Source organism: Scyliorhinus torazame, chromosome 3, assembly GCF_047496885.1.
Source record: "Scyliorhinus torazame isolate Kashiwa2021f chromosome 3, sScyTor2.1, whole genome shotgun sequence".
NCBI lineage: Eukaryota > Metazoa > Chordata > Chondrichthyes > Carcharhiniformes > Scyliorhinidae > Scyliorhinus > Scyliorhinus torazame.
Window position 1 is genome coordinate 299,538,771 of NC_092709.1, and position 20,511 is coordinate 299,559,281.

At 45.7% G+C, this 20,511-nt stretch overlaps 1 protein-coding gene across 3 annotated transcripts in view; it reads right to left on the minus strand.

Annotated features, from left to right (window-relative positions):
• ctif (CBP80/20-dependent translation initiation factor) overlaps positions 1-20,511 on the minus strand; it is a 455,795-nt gene that overhangs the window by 281,922 nt on the left and 153,362 nt on the right. For 2 of the 3 annotated variants that reach the window (XM_072497443.1, XM_072497442.1), the window contains exons 2-3: positions 14,700-14,885; positions 3,805-3,885 (exon numbers count right to left, since the gene is read on the minus strand). In XM_072497443.1, the coding sequence (XP_072353544.1) occupies positions 3,805-3,885; positions 14,700-14,876 (258 nt within the window). In that variant the 5' untranslated portion in view covers positions 14,877-14,885. The remainder of the gene's footprint in view (positions 1-3,804; positions 3,886-14,699; positions 14,886-20,511) is intronic. The other variant, XM_072497444.1, reaches the window with a different exon arrangement.

Here is a 20,511-nt window from a genome sequence, read left to right on the forward strand (position 1 = left end):
ATCCTTTCTTGGTGGTTGAATTCAGAGGGAAGAAAGTTTCTTCCGATGAGCTGTGCAGCAGCCAGTATGGAAGAGTTGGCAAGCATGGAACTGCTCTCTCAACGATGTTGTTGCATTTTGAGCATTCTTGCTGCTGCACCCATCCAGGTGGCTGGTGTGATTTGCGTTTTGCAAATTGTAGAGAAGATTTGAGTTGCAAAGTGACAAGTGACTCTGCCTTGTGCTTGTAGCCATGATACTAATAATGGCAGGTTAACTTAAGTTGATTTTAATAATTGAGGTATTTTTGGTATAGAAACAACAACAAAATAGACAAGATACATGAAATCATAAACATAGTGCAAAAACTGTTTACCTTTTGTACAGGTCCCACCCTTATTACCCCCCTACTACCCCCCCCCGGTCTGCTGATGATTAATTTTCCGCAAGGAAGTCGACGAATGGTTGCCACCTCCGGGTGAACCTTAACAGTGAACCTCTCAAGCCGAACTTAATTTTCTCCTTACAGAGAAAGCCAGCCATGTCCGATAGCTAGGTCTCCGACTTCAGGGGCTTTGGGTCCCTCCATGCCAATAGTATCCGTCTCCGGGCTATCAGGGAAGCAAAGGCCAGAACATCTGCCTCTTTCTCCTCCTGGTTTCCCGGATCTTCGGACCCCCGAAAATCTCTGGACCCAGCGCCACCCTTGTTTTTAACACCGTGGACATGACGTCCACAAACCCCTGCCAAAATCCCCTAAGCTTTGGACATGTCCAAAACATATGGACATGGTTCGCTGGTCCTCCCACGTATTTTGTGCACCTGCCCTCCACCCCAAAGAATCTGCTCATCTGGGCCGTTGTCATGTGAGCCCGGTGCACAACCTTAAATTGTGTCAGGCTGAGCCTGGCACATGTTGCAGACGCGTTGACTCTACTCAATGCGTCTGCCCATAAACCATCTTCTATCTCACCTCCCAGCTCCTCCTCCCACTTACGCTTCAGCTCCTCGGTCTGCATCTCCTCCGACCCCATAAGCTCCTTATAGATGTCCGAAACGCTCCCCTCCCCTACCCACCCTCTGGAAATTACCCTGTCCTGAAGCCCCCTCACGGTAGGAGCGGGAAGGTTGCCACCTGTTTACGAAGGAAGTCCCGCACCTGCAAGTATCTGAATTTGTTTCCCTTCGCCAGCCCAAACGTTTCCTCCAGCACCCTCATACTCGGAAAGCTCCCCTCTATGAACACGTCCCCCATCCTCTCAATCCCCGCTCTCCGCCACACCCGGAACCCTCCATCCATACTCCCAAGGGCAAACCGGTGGTTATCACAAATTGGGGCCCAGACCGATGCTCCCACATGCCGCCTCCACTGGCCCCAAACTCTCAGGGCCGCCACCACCATGGGGCTGGTGGAGTACCACGCTGGCGGGGGCGGCAGAGGCGCAGTTACCAACGCCCCCAGACTGGCGCCCTTACAAGTAGCCGCCCTCCATACGCACCCACGCCGACCACACTCTCCCCCCCCGCCCCCCCGTCACTTGAGTATCAGATAATATTCCCATCCTTAGGAAAGGAAATTTTTGAGAATGTAAGAAGCAGGGTGGATAAAATGGAACCAGTAGCTGGAGCGTATTTGGATTTCCAAAATACATTTCCTAAGGATGGGAATATTATCTGATACTCAAGTGACTATAAATTCTAAAGTATTTATACCCCACTTTGTTACCACAAGACATTTTCTATTGCAGCAGAGAGCAATGCAGCTGAGGAGTGTGGCATCTGAAAGAATGAAGTGACAGAGCAAACTGGAGTAGGCCAACTTCTTTAAAACATTCTTCATATTACCAGAGGAAAGTAAACAGAATCTGCACCGACATTCAGAGCCCAGAACAATATTTTAATATTTCAGCTGGAGCTCAAAAGACAAAAACATACAGAAACTTAAAAACTGTGGTATATTGTAAGAAATGGAATACACCATCATACAATTGCACGGGGGTCCTTTCGAAGAATCCTTGAGTACATTCTGAAATCTGGCCTGATTTTTCTCATCCCTAGTAGGGGGGCCAGATGTAGTGCTCCCTTGATTCACATCTGTTTATTCCACGCATACGAGGGATTAAATCTGAGACTGTGTTAGTTCCTATTCCAGGTTATGCTGTATCTGGAGCTGCAGAGGTTACGGTGACTTTTGATTCAGAACTGGGATCCTGTAAAACCCAACTGTGGTTAGTTCCCCGACAAGATGGATCAATTTATTAACGCAAAGCTGCTTCACAGTCTTTTTTCCCCTAGATTTCAGGGTGCCACAGCAATTTCTATGCCAACACTGAAAGAATGCATGCTTTCTTCTGGTGCTAGCCCCAATCTCAGTTTCTTTAGTTGGGTTCCCAATGTAGACATTCCTGGAAATCTGCTTCATTGCAATCTGATTAGGAAGCATGTGCTGTATCCGTGCGGTTAGCAAAAGAATTCAAAACATTTTTTTTCCCTTCTCTTGTCTCTCAACACTATTCACAAATGGGGCAACCCAGCTCATGTTACTGATGTCTGGTATAGATGAAATTGAATTCCATGGCTGCTTGGCATCATACTGAGTTCCAAGCATACCTGATGTTATTATGCTGCATAGCTGTTCTTAAAAGTGCTTGAATACTTTTCTGTAGTGTGAACAGAGAGACGGTTATGAGCATCTGTTTATTCCCTTTCTTTTTCTCTTGAATGTGGTGACTCATTGCTCAGATACAGGTCCATGGGTGGCTTAATTGGTTAAGTGGCCATTCTACAACACAAACCTAGGCAGTAAATGCCCACGAGCAGCTTTCTATGTGTGTCTTTACAACCTGATCCTGTCCACATGCTGTACACTTTACAGCAGAGATCACCAGATAAACAGTCAGAATGGGAAGTCTGAGTTATTAACCTCTCACCATTTTCCTCGCACAGAGACAGCTTGTAGCTCTCTTATCCCTGCCATAGCTGAGATCAGTTCATTCAGCACAGAATTCGGGACTAAATGTTGGACCCTCTTAGTCTATAGGGTTCAGTACCAGCCCATGCTGTCCACTTGTCCACTGAACCATCAGAACAGCCACACTGTGTACTCCAATTTGAACTGCACATTTAAGATTCTCCAATTCTTCTCAAACTGATATTTAAGCTGTCCCATTTCTTTTCAAACCCAGTCTTAGGCTTGGCAATGCATTCTTAAGCCTCAGTTTCAGTTGAGCTGGAAGGATTTTTTTAAAATATTTTGTGGGAACATAGAACATACAGTGCAGAAGGAGGCCATTTGGCACATCAAGTCTGCACTGACCCACTTAAGCCCTCACTTCCATCATATCCCCGTAACCCAATAACCCCATCCAACCTTTTTTTGGTCACTAAGGGCAATTTATCATGGCCAATCCACCTAACTTGCATGTCTTTGGACTGTGGGAGGAAACCGGAGCACCCGGAGGAAACCCACGCAGACACGGGGAGAACGTGCAGACTCCGCACAGACAGTGACCCAGCAGGGAATCAAACCTGGGACCCTGGCGCTGTGAAGCCACAGTGCTATCCATTTGTGCTACCGTGCTGCCCTCCTTGAGGATAATATTGACAAAAATAATTTGTTTACAAGTTCGTAGTGCAAAGTTACAACAAATTAAATTTTCCTCCACATTTCTCATTTTCTGTAAACATTGGTTGGAAAAATCACGTTTTGTCATTTTGCCTTTCAGTGAAACCTGGTTGGTACTGACTGCTCAGTTTTGATTCTGTACCCAGCAGATCCTTGCTGTGTACTGACACAGGGTACTGTGCACTGCACTGACAGTTTACCTGATTGATTTGTTTGCGGGAGTTCTTCTCCTTTGGGGAGGACCAGTTTACATTTAGTGTGTCTGCGAAATCTTCATTCCACTGTGGGCAAAACACATGATTGTTCAACAAAATACCCAGTGTAATCAACACTCAATGCATTTCTTACATTAAAACAGTGACTTATATCTCAAAAATAATCAACTGGCTGTAAAGCACTTTGGGTTGTTCCAATGTTCTCACAAATAAAGTAACGGGTAGAATCTTGTGTTCACCCCATCTCACCAAGTTTTGGTGGCTGGTATCAGTTAAGAGGGAGGTGCCCTGCCACGATTTGAAGCTTTTAAGTGGACAATTAATGGCCACTTAAGAACCTCATTTGGTAATGACCCTTCTGTCATTACTCACCTCTGGTCGAGGGGCCAGCAATGATTCTAGGCCTTGGGTGGATACAGCAGCAGTCACTGACTCCCCTGTTCTGCCATTCAAAATAATTGACAGCTTCTGATTGGCTGGAGGACCTCCGCTCCCTGGGGTTCTTGATCCCTGGGAAAGATTTACTGGGACAAGGCCTTATCCCGAACTGCGTCAAGCAGTTCAGTGACCCAAAGTTGATTGTGGTACTCAAGGTGTGGCCTCATCAGGGACCTACTATACATATTTATCAAGGTCATCTCGGCTAAATTCTGTTGATGCGGCAAAGCAACAGCAATACCCAGGTGACAGGAAAAGCTGCAAACATTGGATAAAGAAAGCATGCAGAATTCTTGGTTTTATGAATAGAGGCACAAAGTTCAAAATCAATGAAGTTTTGTTCAGCCATGATTACGTTTCCTAAATTATAACAATGATTAAACTTCAAAACTACTCAATTGACTGTAAATTAACATGTCGGTGTGGGTTTCCTCCAGGTGCTCCGGTTTCCTCTCATAAGTCCCGAAAGATGCGCTGTTAGGTGAATTGGACATTCTGAATTCTCCCTCTGTGTACCCAAACAGGTGCCAGAATGTGGCGACTAGGGGATTTTCACAGTAACTTCATTGCAGTGTTAATGTAAGCCTACTTGTTACAATAATAAAGATAATTATTATGTCCGAACAAGTTTGTCAAAATCCTGTGCCAACTACGTGATAGCATGGTCAAACATGTTTGTAATGAAAACAGAAAATTCAAGAAAAACCCAGCAGGTCTGGCTGCATCTGTGGAACGAAACAGGGGGCGGGATTCTCCGGTCTCCGACACCGAAACCACGTTCAGCGATCGGCCAGAGAATCCACGTTGGTGCCGAAATCGGGGGAGTTGCTGCTTTTGCGATGCTCTGCCCACTCTACCGCATGCCGTCGGGACGTCCTCAGAGTTACCCGAGGCCCTCCGCCCGATGCTCCGCCCCCAATGGGCCAAGTTCCCGACAGCATCGGTCGCATGTGGTATTTATTTTCGGGAACTCGTCGTGGTGGCTGCAGACTAAGTCCAGCGCCGCCACAGTCGGGGGGGGGGGGGGGGGGGGGGGGCTGATCCGCGGGCAGGGGAGTCCCGCCGGGAAGAGAGGTGGTTTGATTCACGCCGGCGGGACAGGCATTCCAGCAATGGGACTTCGGCCCATCGTGGGCCGGAGGATCGCCGGGGGGGGGGGGGCGCCGACCGGCGCGGCGCGATTCCCGCCCCCGCCGAATATCTTGTGGCAGAGAATTCGGCAACCGGCGGGGGAGGGATTCACGCCAGCCCCCGGTGATTCTCCGACCCGGCCGGGGGGGGGGGGAGGTCGGAGAATCCCGCCCTCTAATCTCACTCCTGGGGCGTCATTCTCCGACCCCGTGCCGGGTCGGAGAATGGCCGTTGGCCGCCGTGAATCCCGCCCCCGCCGAAGTCTCCGGTACCGGAGATTGGGCGGAGGCGGGAATCGGGCCGCGCCGGTTGGCGGGACCCCCCGCTCAATTCTCCGGCCCGGATGGGCCGAAGTCCCGCCCAGAAATTGCCTGTCCGGCCGGCATAAATCAAAGCTGGTATTTTCCGGCGGGAGCAGGCGGCGTGGGCGGGCTCCGGGGTCCTGGGGGGGGGGGGGGGGGCGCGGGGCAATCTGACCCCGGGGGGGTGCCCCCACGGTGGCCTGGCCCGCATCGGGGCCCACCGATCCGCGGGCGGGCCTGTGCCGTGGGGGCACTCTTTCCCTTCCGCCTCCGCCATGGCCTCCACCTTGGCGGAGGCGGAAGAGACTCTCCCCACTGCGCATGCACGGGAAACTGTCGGCGGCCGCTGACGCTCCTGCGCATGCGCCGCATTTCCGCGCCAGCTGGCGGGGCAACAAACGCCATTTCCGCCAGCTGGCGGGGCAACAAACGCCATTTCCGCCAGCTGGCGGGGCGGAAATCCCTCCGGCGCCGGCCGAGCCCCTCAATGTTGGGGCTCGGCCCCCAAAGATGCGGAGCAATCCGCACCTTTGGGCCGGCGCGATGCCCGTCTGATTGGCGCCGTTTTGGCGCCAGTCGGCGGACATCGCGCCGTTGGGGGATAATTTCGCCCCTGTACTCTGTCTCGTCATTGTTTGAAATCCGACCCATTACGGTTGTGTCATCAGCAGATTTGAAAATCGAGTTAGAGGGGAATTTGGCCACACAATCATAGGTGTACAAGAAGTATAGTAGGGGCCTGAGGACACAGTCTTGTCGGGCACCGGTGTTGCGGATGATCGTGGAGGAGGTGTTGTTGCCTATCCTTACAGATTGTGGCCTGTGGGTTAGAAAGTTCAGGATCCAGTCGCAGAGGGAGGAGCCGAGACGAAGGCCACGGAGTTTGGAGATGCGTTTCGTAGGAATGATGGTGTTGAAGGTTGAGCTGTAGTCGATAATTAGGAGTCTGATATAGGTGTCTTTGTTATCTAGGTGTTCCAGGGTAGACTGCAGGGCCATGGAGATGGCATCTGCTGTGGACCTGTTGCAGCGGTAGACGAACTGTAGTGGATCAAGGCAATCCAGGAGGCTGGAGTTGATTCATGCCATGACTAACCTTTCGAAGCACTTCATGATGATGGATGTCAGAGCCACTGGACGATAGTCATTAAGGCACGCTGCTTGGCTTTTTTTTTGGTACAAGGATGATGGTTGTCTTCTTGAAGCAGATAGGGACCTCAGATTGTTGTAAAGAGAGGTTGAAGGTGTCTGTGAATACCCCCGCCAGCTGATCCACGCAAGACCTGAGTGCTCGTCCGGGTAACCCATCCGAGCCAGTGGCTTTCCGTGGGCTGATCTTCGAGAAGGTTGCTCTGACGTCTGCAATGGTGATCTCAGATTACAAGTTCATCAGAGGCTCCTGGGGTGGAGGGCTCACTCTCACTGACCTCTTACTCAAAGCATGCACAGAATGCGTTGAGCTCATCGGGGAGGGGTGCATTGGAGTCGGTGATTTTACATGCCTTCATCTTGTAGCCTGTTATGTCTTGCAGACCTTGCCATAGACAGCGTGGTCCGTGTGGCTAGCCTGGGACTTGAGCTTGGTCTGGTACTGTCTTTTGGCACTTTTGATGGATTTCTTTAGATCATATCTGGCTTTCTTGTATAGGTCAGGGTTGCCTGACTTGAACGCCTCAGACCTACACTTCAGCAAGCAGTGGATATCCCTGTTCATCCAGGGTTTCCGGATGGGAAACACATGGATTTGCTTCTTTGGCACACAGAAGATATTGGGTGGATTAAAAAACAATAATGTCTTCAAGAACTTTGGATAGGAAAGGAACATTAGAAAGAAAGAACATTGGAAAGCCAAGGGGCTATTGGTTGTTCTTTCTTTTGAAGAAAGAGCTGATGAAGGTAATTTTGAAAGGAAGAGAGACAGTGCCCAAGGTGAAGCGACCATTTCCTTCCAGTATTGAACGTGAGAAACACAGTACCTAAACATAAAGAACCATTTACATTGTCAGGTAGCATGAGGGCCAGAAAGGGAAGTTGAATTGTTAGTGCAATGACTGAAAATGCTTAAATGTTGTATCTATTTTGCTTTTAAACCATTTACAACCTCTTGCCTAATTTGTCTGGCACCACTCTTCATCTCAGTTATTTGAGTTGAATTTGATATGTCACTGTTCTGCCCACTTACAAATGTCATCTGGGTCTTCTTGTAGTTCGTTTGCTGCTTCAACAGACTCAGCAACCAATCCCTTGCTGTCCCTCCAGATTATCATTGGCCAATATGACTGACCTGCACTGTATTGATGTACTCAGACACTTGGGGCTGGACTTTCATGCCTCTGTCCAGGTTAGAAGGCAGGCGGGCTTTAAAAATGATGGCTGGGACATGATTCCAGGATCCCCCCCCCCCCCCCCCCCCCCTTCGTCACCAGCTAATTTTAGCTGGATAGGATAGTGAACCCCCACCCCTGACCTTAATTGCAGAGAATTGGCATTTTCCACCCACTGCTATTTTCAACGGGTTGTGCCCATTCTGGTACACAACATGGTTCATGGCATCTCAGAGGAGTTGTGAACCATGGGGGAATCCTGCTGCCGGGATCACCCGGTCTGCCAAAAGTTAATGGCTGTCAATACGATGCAGTATACGGAAAACCCCAACTCTGGTCTGGAGTCAGAAACCTTTTGACAGGCAAGTTTAAAAGATGTTGCCTACTTCAGGTCTCATGATGTATGATAAGTTAAAGATGTTCTTAGCTTTGTTTAGAAAATTGACCAGCATTGTGAAACTAACAAAGTCTTCAGATGCAATAGAGTACATTATCCACTGATTAAAGTGCTCTTCTACATTGAACAGTGTTGAGATTCAGATTTTACTGTGTCAACTGCACCCTGCACTTTGATCTTTTCATTGATTGACAGGTCAGCCACCTGTTCAGTCTTTGAAACAGTTATATATGACAGGTCTTTGATTGATAGGTCAGCCTTTGAAGCAGTGCAACAGATGGCCACCTGTTCCACTTCTTCAAAGGTTTCAATGTATTCAGCTCTGGAGGCCTTGTTGATACAGCTGTACAATGGAATCTCAATATGAGTGCTTGGCTGAACTCCAAAATCCCCAATAGGTTTAGCTCAGCGGGGGTTCTTGATACAGTTTGTCAAGGGGATTGTGAGTGTTTTTGATAGGCAGTTTTATGAACTCTTAAGTGGGTTATGTTTCGAAGAGATTTTTGAATGACAGTTTATTTTGACAATTTTAAGAACAATTAACAGGATTATTTTTTTCAAGTTAAGTTTGAATGACTGTGTGCCTGAAGGCTGTTTTATGAGCTAAGAGGATTAATTTTTTCAGTGGCATTTGAATAAGTGTTTAGTCTCAAAGACTTTCTCATGGTCTTATAGGTTCGGTCCATAGTGAATGCTGGGTGAGTGTGCTTGAGCAGATCTGGGAATATATGAAGGGAACATGAAGCTGAGTGAAGGCTAGAGTGCCAGACACTCATGTACAGAACTGGGCCATGGCAGGCCTTCAAACCTGCCTGCTTCGGAATCCAACTCTGCCATGCTTTGGGAGGTGGCAGCATGTCCCTGGAATCCCACAATAAAAATAATGCTGGGCAGGAGGTGGGATCGTGATGTAGGAAAATCACCTAGTGTAACTCCTGCTTCCACTTTTGCAGGCCATTCATATTGACATCCAGGTTTTATTTAGGATCCTTAGTTTGTAAAGTTATGAAAGAATTTCTAGAAATCTAGTCACAGAATATTACAGTGCTTTCCACTATCAATTTGGAGAAGCTCTTCCCCAAAACAGCTAACAGGAGAACCTAGAACTAGAGATCATTGTCCCTGTATAACGGGCCAATCATTTAGGACTCTGATTAGAACATAACAAATGGGAGAAGCAAAAGACTACACGGCCCATCCAGCCTTCTCCGCTGTTCAATATGATCATGGCTGATCTTAGGTTTCTACTCCACTTTCCTGCCCACTCCCCATATTCCTGCCCACTCCCCATATTCCTGGATTTCCTGACAACCCTAAAAGTCTGTCTTACTCAACCTTAAATATATTCAGTGATGGTGTATCCACAACCCTTTGGGATAGGGAATTCTCAAGATTATCAACATTTGAGTGAAGAACGTTCTCCTCATTCCAGTCCTGAATGATTGGATCCTTATCCTGAAACTGCACCCCCTTGTTTTAGATTTCACAGCCAGGGGCAACAACCTATCAGTATGTACCCTGGCAAGCCTCTTCAGAACCTTGCATGTTTCAATGAGATCATCTCACATTCTTCTCAACTCCAGAAAATATAGATTCGATTTATTCAGCCTTTTATTATAGGACTCCCATCCCCAGATGAATTTAGTGAACCGTCACTGAGCAACCTCAAATGCAAGTATATCCTTCCTTAAATATTGAAACCAAAATTACGCAGACAATTCTCAGCGTGGTCTCACCAAATCCCCATACAATGGTGGAAAGATGCTTTTATTCCTGTACTTCAATCCCCTTGCACCGTGCGTCCTTAAATGCTTCCTGTACCTGCATGATAACTTTGTTCCTTGTAATAGCACACCCAGGTCTCTTTGAACATCAACATTTACAAATTTCACCTTTTAGTAAATATTCTGCTTTTCTATTCATACAATGAAAGTGAATAACCTCACACTTCATTAAGCCTTGTTGCCCACTCACGTAACTTGAATATATGTCTTTGCACCTCTTTGTATCCTCCTCACAGCTTGCATTCCCACATAGATTTGTATCATCAGGAAACCTAGATAGCTGTCTCTTTGTCCAAGTCATTGATATAGATAGTAAACAGCTGAGGCTCAAGCACTGACCCTTAGAGCACTCCATTTGTCATGACCAGCCAACATGAAAATGTCCCATTTGTCCATACTCTCTGTTTCTGTTGGTTAACCAATCTTCTGTGCATGTATCACCTCCAAATTGATGAGCCCTTATTTTATGTATTAACCTTTTGTGTGGCGCCTTACTGAATGCGTTAGGGAAATCCAAGTATACTCTGTCCACCGCTCCCCTTTATCTATTATACTCATTATATGATGAAAGAAAACTACTAAATTTGTCAAACAGGATTTCCCTTTCATAAAACCATGTTGACATGTTCTACTTGTTTTCTCAGTGCATTGTTAAGACATCCTGTTTGCAGCACTGCCTCAATGATTGATGTCAGGCTAATTGGTCTATAGTTCCCTGTTTTCTCTCTCCTTTTTTCTTTTATAGTGGATGTCACATTTGCTAACTTCAATCTGCTGGATTCATTCCAGAAACTGACGAATTTGGAAAAATTATAGCCAGCGCATCCACTACCTCTGCAGTTATCTGTTTTAGAACCTTAGAATGTAGATCACCAGATCCTGAGAATTTGTCAAATTTTTGACTCTTGTCTCAGTACTTTTTTCTCTGCTGATGTTAATTACCTTATTTTCCTCCACTCTTATTAGCTTCTAGTTTATCCTCTATTTCTGTCGAGGAGTAATTTGTTCACTCAGAGGGTTGCTCATCTTTGGGATACTCTACCCCATGATGTCGGCAGATGCTCAGTGAATGATTATATTCAAAATGAGTTCAACAGATTTTTGGATACAAAGAAAATCATGGAATTTTGCTTAGGCTCAGAGATATTATGCTTGTGAACTATCGGTGGGGTGTTTTGTTACCTCTATTATTGATCATTTTTAGAAGTATTTGGGGGACAGGAAAACAGCAATATGACTGGCCCAGTACAATCATTAGACTCAACTTGGTGCCTCTACTCACACTACCAGAGAACAGAGGAGGGAAAGACAAGGCTATGAAAATATGGTAAAATGCTGCACACCTAGGGCAAGATCCAGATCGCAAAGTCTCACGAGGTTCAGTTGAACCTCGCGAGACGTCTCAAGGGTCGCAAATCTCTCGAGAGGACTCTTGCAAGATTCAACGGCCTTGTAGCGTCACTAAGTTGGGTACGACGAGGCCGGTCAATCCCGCCCTATATATCCAAACCACATATCACATTACTGACTCAATGTTGTTTTTAGCAAAGCAGGATAACAGGCGGTCCTTGCCTTCATGTTCATATATCATACACCTTTGTCAGGAGAAAAGACAATAATATGAAATCAACAGCATAATTACAAGGGAATAAAGTCCAGGATTATTGATAAACTGCAGGATAATAACACCATCAATGTTATCCTAGCTATCCGGTTTTAAGGAGTCTCATCTCAGGATCCCCTCCCCTTCAGATGGCACCTATTTGGATTTAAAAGCCTATATATTGTAGGATGAAGGGAACAATGAATCAATGTTACTTGGAAAGGCCAAAGCCATGGCAGGATGTCAATAAAACCTAAGGATCCCTCAAAAGTTCCATTGAATGAGGCCTTCAAATCCGCCGTTGCCCCGATGCCCAGGAAGCAAGGAACCTAGGCCCCGACATGACTAGCCACCTCAAGCCTGTCATAACAAACATCAAGGATAGTAAAACATAAGACCAGAGGTTGAGGCCTCTGATTGACCCTAGGCCTCAAAGACCGGACACAATGTGTCCAGCCTTTAAATTGAGACCGTAAAAGCATGGCAGCCAATTCTGAAAATCAGTTGGGAACTTACCACCCTCCCCCCCACTCCCACTCTCCCCCCCCCCCCCCTCTCTCTCTCTCTCTCTTTCTCTCTCTCTCTCTCTCTCTCTCCCCCCCCCCCCACCCACTCCTCACAAGAGACCCGGCTCACAAACGCTCCTTGACCGGCCCTTAGTCCCGAGTCGGTCAAGATAGACAACATACAATGCAGCCCCAATTCTGAGGACTGAAGGGGCGTCCACACCAGGAAAATTGCTCTATCAAGTAACAGGATTCTCTTTTGCGCTTCCACTATTTTCCCAAGGATATTTTGCAGTTCATCAAAGTGAGCACCAAAAACCTGCACCGTAGAGCTGAGATTCTCCAAAACATCGTTCACAATGGCAGCCATTTTGATGCCGACCACACCGCCAAGCGTTAGGCCTGCTTATCAGGAAAACCACCACTGCAAGCTGGGTCCCACCCCAACTGCCTTCTAGAGCCTCAATCAAATGAGAATTTTTTTGATTTCGCTCGGCCCCTTATTGCTAAAATCTAGCCAGGACCATCCAGGGATGAGTATAAGCAATGAGTAATTATGGGATGTGCATTAGGATAAAATAAAAGATTAAAGAACAAGTGGAGCCAGAGCTCATGAAAACGCAGCCGTTCTACAGCTCACATCATGTGACTCATTTTTGATTTTCGGATATTAATAGTTACCAGTCATGAAAGGACCAAATGAAATGAAAGGACCAAAAAATTGACAAATCATAAAAAAATCTATAATATCTGTGATTTTGTATTGCTGAACTATGAGTGTTTTATTTGGTCCATCTGTCATACTTCAGGATCTTCTGACCATTTTTCCACAGAAAGGACTTGAAAGAAAGTCACTTTTAAATCTGTTTTAGGTTATAGTGTATTTTCAATTTTTTTTAAGAAACAGCACTGAGACAATATGTGGCTAATACTCTAATGTGTTGTGCTTAATGTTATGTTCCTCGTAAATTATGGAAATATACAAATTGTCTCTATCCCCTTCTTCTCACTTCTTTTTAACAATTTTTCCAGTCACGCCTCCTAATTTCTCAAAATAATTTGCTCTATATCCATTTTTGTTTGATTAACTCTCCATGATGTTCCTTGGGCTGTTTTCCTACATAAACACAAGTTGTTGTTAGCAGGGCTCAGCGGGTGGTAAACACCTTGGGTGAGATTATTCGAGCCAGATGGGGATCTCTCCCACTTGTTGCAGGAATGACGGGAAACCCGGAAAGTTTCCGTTGGGGTGGTCCGACAGGCAATAAATTGGCCAACACTGGGCCTTCCCATGATTGAGGTCCCCAGTTCCTTGTGCTGCAAGTGTCAGAGGGAGAGGTGGCTGCTGACAGTAATGCATCCACCAGAGGATCAGGATTATCATGGGGCCACAGGCCAAAAGTGAGTACGGGTTGGTTTGGGTTGAGGATCACCACATCTCAGGCGAGGGGCAAGGTTGAGAAGGCAGGCTTTCATGAATAATCCTCAGCTGGTTCAGGAATTGAACCCATGCTGTTGGCCTTGTTCTGTATCACAAACCAGCTGTCCAGCCAACTGAGCTAAACCGGCACAGCATTGGTAATACCTCAAAGCTGGCAAGCTATAAATTAGATGCCTAGAAAGACACAAAGTAGCAGGTGTTCTGATGTCCCCAGTTGAGGTAGAGGAATGATTTTTCCTCACTCCTTTACCAATGTTATTCATGATGATTATGATTGTCTGGGTTATTCCACTTCAACTCAAAATAATGCATCTTATTCACTCCACCGCCTTCCTTATTCTTCAAATTGTGAATCAAAATATATATGCCACATCATTCCACGTAATTGCTCCTCAGGATCTCAAAACTATGCACGTCCTGAACTCCTTCATTATTCCATTCATCTGACAATATATGGGCTTTTAAATCCAAACTCAGTGCCATCTAGCCATGACTTGCTGATCGATTTAGTTTTATCTTTTTTTCCCCCCTTTTTTTTTAAATTTAGTGTACCCAATTAATTTTTTCCAATTAAGGGGCAATTTAGCATGGCCAATCCATCTACCCCACACATCTTTGGGTTGTGGGGGCGAAACCCGCGCAAACACAGGGAGAATGTGCAAACTCCACACGGACAATGACCCAGAGCTGGGATCGAACCTGGGACCTCGGCGCCGTGAGGCAGCAATGCTAACCACTGTGCCACCATGCTGCCCTTAGTTTTATCTTTAACCTGTTGGGTCTTGCACTGTGGGTCATGGCATTTTGCGCAATTAAGTGTAGTCTGCACCCATATCATGAGCACAAATAACAAAAGAACCATATACAATAACTCTGTTCAAACAGGAACATTCAGCATTATCCAATAACCCTCTTGCGCTGACTTGGCAATATAGTCCAGAAATTACCACATACCGGTGAGTTTGGCGGTGTCTTTTCACTGTCTGCATCAGTTTCTGGTTTGTCTGAAAGCAACCCCTGAACCTGGTATTCTAAGACGTAGCTGTCAATGAATCGTTCCAATTCTTCTATCTCCTGGGAACGGTTACTTCCAGCCTCTGAGGAAGCTGAGGCTACTGAAGAGTTCTCCATGTCTATGCTCTGAAATGGAAAGAACAGATTAGATATTTAAAAATAAACTTCAGAAGTGTATTGTGCCCACAAACATATACATACGTTATTTCACGTTTTCTTGCAGGGTAGATACTGTTATCTCTGAGTAATGTAAAGAAAGGACAATGGGGGGTGGGGGAGAGAAAGAAGGTTTAAAAATAGAGGAAACAGAAACACAATAGCCATATGGCCCCTCGAATCTTCTCTGCCATTCTGCCAAAGGCTGACCTTGGACCTCAACCCCACTTTCCTGTCTGATCCCCATATCCCCTGATTGCCTAAGAGTCTAAAAAAAATCCATCAGTCGCTGTAACTGAGCATCCAAAGATTTGAGTGAAGACATTTCTCCTCATCTCAGTTCTAAATGGTCGCCCCCTCGAGATAATGTGTAGCTGCATGATTTTTAAACTGGAAGTTTGAATGCTTTTGGAAGCATCATAGTCCATTGAAAAAATCTTTAATATATTGGACCTGCACTAATGATTCAGAGAAAGAGGGTTCAAATCCCAGCATGGAAGCTTAAAAACCTAAACTCAAGTTAATAAAATTCTGGAAATAAAAGGTTACCAGCATAAGTGATCATGAAGCTATTGAATAGTCAAAAAAAAAACCAAGTGTTTCACTGAAAGCCTTTAGGAAAGCAAACCAGGAGCGAAATTCTCCATCCCGCCCCGCCACATTTCTGCCCTGACCCGCCGGCGGGATGCTCCGTTACACCGGCCGGTCAATGGGGTTTCCCATTGTGGGGAAGCCCCACGCCGTCGGGAAACCCCCGGGCACCGGCAAAACGGAGACTCCCGCCGGCGGAGAATCCCGCCCCAGCTTCTTTACCAAGTTTGGAATATATGTTGTTTTTTAAAAATTTTCAATTAAGGGGCAATTTAGTGTGGCCAATTCACCTGCCCTGCACATTTATGGGTTGTGAGGGTGAGGCCCACACAGACACAGGGGAAATGTGCAAACCCCACACTGACAGTGACCCAGGATCGAACCCGGGCCCTTGGCGCCGTGAGGCAGCAGTGCTAACCACTGAGCCACCATGCCGCCCCTGTCACACACAATCCTGACTTGAAACCATAGCATTGTTCCTTTGTTAGAGAGTTAGAAAGCTTATGTTAATTTCAGGGTGCACTGCGACCCTTTTTACACCTGCCCATGACGCAGCCACGGGTCGCAACATCACCCTTTCGCAGTTGATAGCAAATCCAGGTCAGCTGGAAGGGAAAAGTCTTTTCAAATTTTGATGCCAATACTGGATATTACGGATTCTTTTGACAGAGCTCATAACTTTTATTTCTATCTATCTCTATAGTTGACAATTTAATTTGTCTTCAGCTCCAGAGTTATTTCAAACATTTCAGTGACACTTATCAATATAACTGGGCATGATAGCGCAGTGGTTATATCACTGGACTAATAATCCAGAGATTAACAATATCGGGAACACAAATACTCTCCATGTTTGAGAACGTGAATTCCCCTCAGTGGGGAGCTCATATTCAATGAGGCTCACGGGGAGGCTAATTATTCCAACCTCGTGGGTCTTGTGTAGGTTATAACAGATATCAACACTATATCCCCAAAGAGTCAGATGACATCTTTTGTGGTTTCTGTACAGAGACAGGCATGTCTGAACATATCTTTGGGAAGTCAGTTAAAATGCAAATGACCTTCCCAGGCATTGATTGACTGCCTGTCACAAGTTCAATGGAAGAAACTTAAACGGACATTGGCTGTCAGACTGGCTGACCCCACGAAGATAAAATTTTGAAGAAAGACATTTCAGCAGCTAATCAGAGCTGGAATCTTAATGAGATAGCAAACACCCTCCATTGTGGCGAATTGCTTAGCCGTCAACCCATTGTGCGGAAAATGGAAAACATCAATAATGGTGTCATAGGACAGCAATTGGGTTGTAATAAGAAATACCTGGGAGTACCTTATTAATTCACAAGGACATGCCAGGGCAGGTCAGCCAAATACAAAGTTACAAAGACTAAATAGAAGCCATCCCTCACCAACACAAGGGAGGATCCTGTCTCAGGAGTCACAACAGACAAAGAATTGTGGCTTATTTGTTTTTCTTATCAGAGTATAGTATAGCTTTTCACTACAGGGGCTCAACCAACTTTAGCTGAAAAGCTAGACACTTGCTATTGTTTGAATTCATTGCCAGAAACCTTCAACCTTTATTTTTCTTCAAAATATCAAGAGCGGATCCTTCAGGTCTGCAACGTTTCAACCACCATCTTAAGGACTGATTAGAAGTTACTTTTTTTTACCCTTTAAGAAATGTAACTGCATGCTACATCTTTCTAAATCATCTTTTCCTCTGTGTGTGTGTGTGTATCTACACAGCCCTGTTGCAACTATATTTTTAGTGCTGTGATAAATAAATAGGGGCTGGTTTAGCACAGTAGGCTAAACAGCTGGCTTGTAATGCAGAACGATGACAGCAGTGCGGGTGCGATTCCGTACCGGCCTCCCCGAACAGGCACCGGAATGTGGCGACTAGGGGCTTTCCACAGTAACTTCATTGAAGCCTACTTGTGACAATAAGCTATTATTATTATTAATTGTTTATCCTTTCTTTTGATTTAAAAAATTAAAATTATCCCACATTTGCAAATGATCTTCAAGGTAGGAAACCCAACTGTTTTCACCTAGTCTAACATATATGTGATTCCAGACTCACTGTCACATCCAGATAAGTGTGAGATGATGCACTTGGGCAGGACAAACAAGGCAAGGGATTACATGATGAACGGCAAGTCACTGGGAAGTACCGAGGATCAGATGGACCTTGGTGTGCATGTACACCAGTATAAAACGTTGGTCAGGCCACAACTAGATTATTGTGTGCAGTTCTGGAATCCAAATTATAGGAGGGATGTGATAGCACTTGAAAGGGTGCAGAGGAGATTTACCAGGATATTACCTGGGCTGGAGAGTTTTAACTGTGAAGAGAGATTGGATAGACTGGGTTTTTTTCCTTGGAAAAGAGGAGACTGAGGGGAGACATGATTGAGATGTATAAAATTATGAAGGGCATAGAGTAGACAAGAAGAAACTTTTCCCCTTGGTGGAGGGATTACTGATGAAGGGGCATGGATTTAAGTTAAGGGGCATGGTGGCACAGTGGTTAGTCTCACCCCCCCCCCCCCCCCCCCCCCCACCGCAACACAAAAAGATGTGCAGAGTAGGTGGATTGGCCACACTAAATTGCCCCTTAATTGGAAGAAAAAAAGAATTTGGTTCTCCAAATTTAAAACAAAAATGTAAAAAATAAATTAAGGAGCAAGGAGGTTTAGAGGGGATGTGAGCAAAAACATTTTCACCGAGACGGTGCTGCGAGTCTGACCGAAGGGCCTTTTCTGTGTTGTAGATCTTAATGACTCTATAGTTAACTCCTCTGTTCCCTCCAAAATGTGTAGTAATTAACTTTGTCACCAGCAATTCAAGAAAGCAAATCACCACCAGCAAGGGAGCAGGACAAATCCAATACGGCCAAATACAGCCCTATCAGTCTACTTTTAATCATCAGCAAAGTGATGGAAAATATCGACAACAGTGCTATCAAGTGACACTTAATCAGCAATAACTCACTCACTGCTACTCAGTTTGGGTTCTGCTAGGGCTGACCTTATTATAAGCATGGGCCAAACAAGAACAAAAGAGCTGAATGCAAGAGGTGAGGAGAGATCGACAACACTTCTCATCAAGACAGCATTTGACTAACTGTGGCACTAAGGAACCCTTGTAAAATTTACATCAATGGGCATCGGGGTAAAACTCTCCTTTGGCTGGAGTCATACCTGGCACAAAGGAAAATAGTTGTGGTTGCTGGAGGACATTCATCTCAGTTCTAGGACATCACTGCAGGAACTCCTCAGAGTGGTATCCTAGGCCCAACCTTCTTCATTAATGATCTTCCTGCCATCACAAGGTAAGCAGTGGAAATATTTGGTGATGATTGCACAATGTCCGGTATATTTTCAATTGATACTGAAGCAGGATGTATCCACATGCAGCAAGACCAGGACAACATTCAGTCTTAGGCTGACATTTTCCACCACACAAGTGCCAGGCAATGACCATCTCAAACAGCAAAGAATAACCATCTCCCCATGACATTCATTGGCATTACCATTGCTGTATCCCACACTATCAACATCCTGGAGATTACCACTGATGAGAAACAGAACTGAAACAGCCATATAAAAATGCCGTGGCTACAAGAACAGGTAAGAGGCTGGGAATTATGCAAGTAACTCATCTCTTTTTTCCAAAAGTCTGTCTACAGTCTACAAGGCACAAGTCAGGAGTGTGATGGAATACACTCCACTGCCTGGATGAGTGCTGCTGCAACGCTCAAGAAGCTCAACACCATCAAGGGCAAAGCAGCCCGCTTGATTGGCATTCTGTCCACCACCTTCAACTCACTCCCTGCACCACTGACATAGAGTGGCAGCAGTGTTTTTCATATGGAAGATGCACTGCAGTGCATCACCAAGGCTCCTTCGATAGCACCTTCCAAATCTGTGACCTGTACGACCTAGAACGACATCATCGCCTGCATGTTTCCCTCCAAGCAAACTCCACACGGACAGTGACCCGGAGCCGGGATCGACCCCGGGTCCTTGCCGTCGTGAGGCAGCAGTGCTAACCACTGAGCCACCATCCCAACTTGAAACTATATCGTCGTTCCTTCATTGTCGCCGGAGAAAAGCCTGGAACTCCTTTCCGAACAGCACTGCAGGTGTACTGGCACCAGATTCAAGGGGTCAGCTGCCCACCGCCTTCTCAGGGCCAATTAGCATGGGAAACAAATGCTGGCCTTACCAGTGACACCCATATCCCATGAAAGAATAAACAAATTGCCCAATCCAAAGACTGAATCAATTCTGGTAGGTCTGGTAACATTCTACGAAATGCAAAGACCTCACCAGAATTGTACAAATGAGTCAAGTCTGCCTTAATGAGCTGTGAATAGGAGGAATTATGCAAGGTCCAATAGAAATCTACTTCAACTTTGCCTGAGCTATCTCTTTTTATTTTAAAGTACCCGAATGTTCAGCTACCGTTTCTCCTGCCAACCTCTGATTCCAATTTATTCAGCCCAGATTCATTCTCACCCCATTGGCTTTCCCCCAGTTAATTATTTTTGCTCTGGATTGTTCTTTTTCAGCCTAAACTTTATAATACAATGATTGCTATCCTAAATGTTCTCCTGTTAACACTTGTGAAATATTACGTTTGATAAGGTTCCCCATGGTCGGCTCATGAAGAAAGTAAGGAGGTGTGGGATAGAGGTAAATTTGGCCAATTGGATAGGTAACTGGCTATCACACAGAAGACAAGAGGGTGGTGGTGGATGGAAAATTTTCAGACTGGAGACCAGTTACCAGCGGTGTACCACAGGGATCAGTGCTGGGTCCTCTGCTATTTGTGATTTTTATCAATGACTTGGAGGAGGGGTGTGGTAGTATGCATTAGGGGTCATGTGGGACTGTGAAGCCATGATGTCATTGGCTGACAGATCCCGGGTCCTGGTTGGACGTTGACCTCTAGCTCCGCCCTGAAGGCGGAGTATAAGTAAAAAGGACTATGGAGC